Source organism: Magnolia sinica, chromosome 5 (assembly GCF_029962835.1).
Source record: "Magnolia sinica isolate HGM2019 chromosome 5, MsV1, whole genome shotgun sequence".
Taxonomy (NCBI): Eukaryota; Viridiplantae; Streptophyta; class Magnoliopsida; order Magnoliales; family Magnoliaceae; genus Magnolia; species Magnolia sinica.
The window spans coordinates 89373207-89378683 of NC_080577.1; the positions used below are offsets into that span (position 1 = coordinate 89373207).

At 38.5% G+C, this 5477-nt stretch overlaps 1 protein-coding gene across 1 annotated transcript; it reads right to left on the bottom strand.

Annotated features, from left to right (window-relative positions):
* Positions 1-395: 395 nt before the first annotated feature.
* LOC131246270 (TLC domain-containing protein At5g14285) lies at positions 396-2813 on the bottom strand. Its single transcript, XM_058246205.1, has one exon. The coding sequence runs from the start codon at positions 1599-1601 to the stop codon at positions 858-860; it is 744 nt and encodes a 247-aa protein (XP_058102188.1). The 5' UTR covers positions 1602-2813; the 3' UTR covers positions 396-857.
* Positions 2814-5477: the final 2664 nt, after the last annotated feature.

Genomic DNA, 5477 nt, shown 5'->3' on the forward strand with positions numbered 1-5477 from the left:
CCATATGCGCATATACCTTAATTTATTTAATGATTTTAAAAAATAAAAAATAATTACTCATTTATTTTACCCTCAAATTTCAGCCTCAATTTTTAACATATAAATGGGACTCGCAACACCCCTAAATTAGAGGGTTGTTGGCAGGTGGGCATCGAGTCATGTGAAAATGTTCCAAACAATCATGTGTTAGGACCATGGGAACAAGATTAATAAAGCTTACCAAAAATAGCTAGGACAAGGCTATGATGATAGGCATGAATGATTTGTAAGTTGTAATATGTGTATTAAGAAGACTGCCACTCACCTAGTTATTCAACTGTTGTATTTCGTTCCTTTATCAGGAAATTCTTAGATTTTCAGCCAGTTTTACACCCATCCACATTTGCACCAAAATGGGCAGGTTACTGTCACCATCCAACTTTTTTTTAAGACCAAAGGTTAATCCACATGAGAAATTATAATACACTTTTCTAATGATTGAAAAAAGATAATGGATCATGAAATCAAAACAAACAATTCAGTAAGTTTGCTAGTCATATATTGAGAATTTGATTACCAAACAAATGCATAAATATAGGTAATCAAATTCTCAGTATATATAGATATAGGGCAACTTCTCTATACTAAAAAAATTCCAGTGGAGGCCCAAATGAGCCTTTGAACAATGCCACCATGAAGACATTGATAACTAGAACAAAGTCAGGATAATCATCTATAGCAACGGCCTCAATCGCCATTATTCTCGCTTGTCTCCTCCACTGAATTTCTAATAATCATATAATAACCCATTAATCGCCATCCTTCAGTACCTCCAATCCCCAAAATTACCCTCAGCTACTTACCAGAATCCCACCATCTCATCTCTTTTTCTGCTTCACCATCCTGGTCCTCTCTTTATACAACTCTAACCAAAGGTTCGATATCCACAGAATGCTGACTGATATTGCCATTACAACCACAACCATCCAAGAAATCCAAACCCACCTTGGGATCACATGGTCCGCCTCCCCACTCATATAGAACTCACCCATCTTATAGACAAAGATTGGCCCGAATAAACCCCTCACCAGCGTATAGAAAGCATAAAAGGGAGGAGACAAGAACTCATACACCTTGGCGGCAGTGGCCACATCGGCTCTCCTGGAGTTGGCAAGTGTCCATGAGTTCTGACAAGCACTGGTGACCTCCGCAAGGATGAGAAGGACGAGGAGTGCAAAGGCACCATGGTAGACGAGGTACCGGCAGGTGACGAACACAAAGAGGGTTGCAAGGTGGTGGCCGATGAAGAGCACGTCGGAGGGAAAGAAGATGAGGTAATGGAGGAGGTCGGCCAAGAAATAGGCAATGCTGAAGTCAAGCACGAGGTTCTGGAAATTGGTGTTGGGAGAAGCAAAGAGGGGGTGAGATTGAGAGATGATGGCGAATGCGGCCATGAGAGCAGCAGGGCTTCCATGGGCTAGGGAGATGAAGCAGCTAGATGCTTCCGGGCGGTGTTTGGGGCTCCAATTGCGGAAAACACCAAAGTAAGCAAGGAGATAGATGGCAAGGAACATTGGGAAGAAGACTGGAAGGTACGAAAAAATGGGAGTAGTGATCTCCATGGAAAACGACTGCTAGAAAACGGATTTTGGGGATTTGGAAAAGAAAATTTGTCGAAGTTTTGAGTTTTGGAGATGGAAAAGTTCGGATTTGGGTAATTTGAGCTGCAAATCAATTCCTTCCAATATGTACTCTGAGAAACAGGGGAAATTGTGGTTTCCCTGCTCTACAAAGATTCAGAATGCAGAAATTAGGGTTTCAAGAGCAAGGAGGGAATGGCACGAGACAAAAACAATTCAATTCACGACGCTTGCTAGAGCTTGGAAGCATCGGAATCAGGGCTTCCTGGGGAGCAGAAGCTAGGGTTTCTAGAGAGGGAAAAAAACTAGGAAGCGAGATAAACAAAAGCAATTGAAATTGTAAATTTTAAGGGATTGAAGACTTTAGAAGCTTCAGGAACTTTACAAATCGTGATTTTCCTGAGAATGCAGAAAGCTATGGTTTTGAAAGAAAGTCGATCTAGGGTGTGAGAGTAAAACTACTAAATTTTGCGATTTTCCTTCAAATTCCAAAAACTAGGGTTAGAAAAGAGAGATTTGAAGCAACAGAATCTTGAAAAAACGCCACCTTTCCCCACAGTTCCCGAAACCTAGGGCTCCCGAAGAGAATTCAATACCAGAAGCAAAAGCAAACGATTGAAACTACGGTTTTATAGAGACTCAAAGCTGCAGAATCCTGAAAAAATATCGATTTCCTCCTGAAAAAACCAAAAGCTAGGGGTTTCTATTGGGAATCGAATCCCAGACGCTGGAGCAAACGACTAAAACGCGAGCATTGAGAACTGTAAATTTCCGGGATTAGGAAAAACCGCCATACCTCCTCAGAATGCCAAAATCCTAAGGTTTCAATCGAGAGAAACAGCAGCAGATTCTGCAACTCCTCTTTCCAGAGATTCAGAAGTTCGGAATTCCCAGTGTTTGATAGAGAAATCAGACGCAAGATTCCGAAATTGTGCTGATTTTCGAGAGTTGAAATGCTTTGGAATGCTGAACTAGGGTTAGGGTTTCGAGAGGAAGATAAAAAAGCGGTTGCAGGAGAGAGAAATCTTTCTCGCTTCTCAGTTATTGGATCTTCCGCCAGCGTGACTCTTGGACACTTTCATTTTCCACCGTCCAATAAATGTCCACCAAACCAACGGCCAGAGATTCAAACGTTTGTTTTTGGTTGGTGTTAGATCCTTACCGGAGCAGCAAGCGTTCTTTCTCTTCTCCTTCTTTTATCTCTGGAGATGGAGAAAGATGGGGAGTTATTTGATACTCCGCCAGCGTATGGTGCTTCATACGCAGGCATTCAGAAATTGTACACCACGCAGAAAGTAACTCAAATTAAACCGACTACATTGTGGGACCCACTGTCTCTAAAGTCATAATTTTAAAATCAGATTAATGGATGAATCTGATCCTTTGATTCGAGAACACCTGTTGGTGAAATAGAGGACGCCGATTGCCTGCGACCTGGGCATAGGAAGTTTCGGTAGTAGAAAGCTGTGTGGAGCCCACAGAGATGCCCTTCACAAATCCAATCCGTCCATATGTTTTGCAAGACAACAATGATACAGGAATTTAAAAATCACGCAGATCCTAAACTCATGTGGGCCACACCATATGAAAAATAGGGATTGAACGCCTGCCATTGGAAACTGTGGGGGCCACAGAATTTTTGCATCAGGATGATACTTGTGTCTATAATTAATTTGAGTGGTAATAACCCCATGAAGGGTTTCTCTAGCATATAAGCATTTGGACGGCTCAAGAAGACATTTGTTTAGTTTTGTGTGTTGTGGCCTACATGAATTTTTTACCTACTAATTTTTATATTCATGTTATATGTGGTTTTGCAAAACTTATGGATGGAATGGATTTATGACTGGCATTTCTGTGGGCCCCAATGTTCAGCAATTGGGCCGTCCATGATAAAATAAGAGATAATTCATGGTATTCGCATGTCTTATTGTTTATATTTAAAAACCTCATGCTATTAAGTTATTTAAAGTAACGCGACTATGATTTAAAAGGATGGCGAGAAATTCGTTCAACTGATTTTGACTAAATGTGGGGATTGGAAACACACCGTTTAACGTATGAAAATAGCCATATTGTAATTATGGGTACACATTTTTTTAAATTTATCTCATTATTTGGGAACGGCTTGTGAAAGAGTATATGGGTCACATTGTTGCATATATAATTAATTGAATCCCTTCATTCATTTTGTACACTTTATTTTATGACATGAGCAAAAAGAATGAGATAGATCTGAATTACAAGTGAGTTATAGGGAGACTTCAATAGTAGATAATTTTAGAATTGAAGAATAAATTTACCTAATATGGTCCACTTGAGCATTGGATTTACCTTATTTTTGGTATTATACTTTAAAATAATGTTTAAAAAATAATAATAAATAAATAAATTTAATGGTCAATGTTGATTTTTCACAAAAACCACAATAGACCTTACCTAACTTACCACTTAAGAATGTAGGGCTGGAGTAGGAGTGACCCTAGCATCGACCAACATGGTGCGGCCCTAATAGTGGGCCTACTTTGGTGCATATATTGTATATACACAACATCCAAAAAAAAAATTGTAAGTTGACACAAAACTAAACAAGATGAAGGGGGGAAAAAAATAATAATAATAAATTTCAGCTTTATCTAAATTTTTTGTATCCCACGACCAGTTTTAATGGTCAAATACAATTGTTTCTTATGTTTTGGTCCATTTAAGATTTGGATCTACTTATTTTTTAAATAATGCCCAAAAATGATATAGAAATATGGACGGTGTGGTATACAATACATACATCAAGGTGGGCTCCGTAGTGTAGCATTGTGTATGGTGAAACTGAGGTGGCAACCTAATTCACTCCCTCCCATGGGGATGCCTTGACCTTGCTTTGTGGGACCCACTATGATGTATGTTTTATTTATATATGTCCATCTATTTTAGATAATTATTTTAGAGCCTTAGATTTTTTTTTAAAAAAAACAAGTTGTTTGAAGTAGATTCAAGTCTCTAGTGGACCATAACACAAGAAAACAATGGTAATTAAATGCTCACCATTGAAATCATCATAGGACCCACTTTAAGGATTATTTGCCATCAAACACATTAACTTGGTCACAAAGGCTAGGATTAAGGAAAACAAAAATATCGACATTATCCAAAACTCATGTAGCCCCAGCCCAAGAAGCTTTTAATGGTTGACATTAAATCATCATTGTTTCCTATTGTATGGTCACCTAAGATTTGGATCGAAGTTTTAGGATAAGCGTTTGGGGTAAGGTATTAGATGAGATAAAATTACACTTAGTCCCATGTAAATTCCATCCATCGTTTGGGTATGATGAGAAAGGTTGGGATTAGGTGGGATGGAATTACATTTAGTCCCATGGAATTGCATTTAGTCTCATGCGGGATTTTCAAAGATTTTGAAATCCATTGGACATGTGGGCCTCACATTGCGCATGCGTTTATCTATGCCATCCATTCACATACACCATTTACATGTGACATTCTGGTCATATATGTGTATAAGTGAATGAAATCGATTGCGGTATTTTCCCATAGCAAGAAATTTATCCCAAAAATGGAATTTGATGAAATGTTGTGGATTTATCCCAGACATGCAATGATTGTACAATAAATATGTAAATCCCTTCTAATACAATTCAATACCATTTTAATCCATGGACCAAACACGCCCTAAAATAAGCTAAAAATAAGGATGGACAATGTTGATATATAATCGGTACATTAATGTGGGCCCCATGTTCAGGGCATCATTGTGTTTGATGAGATATGAGCTACACCTATAATCCATGTCCATCTCTTCGCCAAAACATATAACAAATTAAAGCCAATTGATTTAACGTT

Bases quoted from the DNA above. Each gene is read 5' to 3' on its own strand.
- LOC131246270 (XM_058246205.1), bottom strand. From the start codon at position 1,601: ATGGAGATCACTACTCCCATTTTTTCGTACCTTCCAGTCTTCTTCCCA.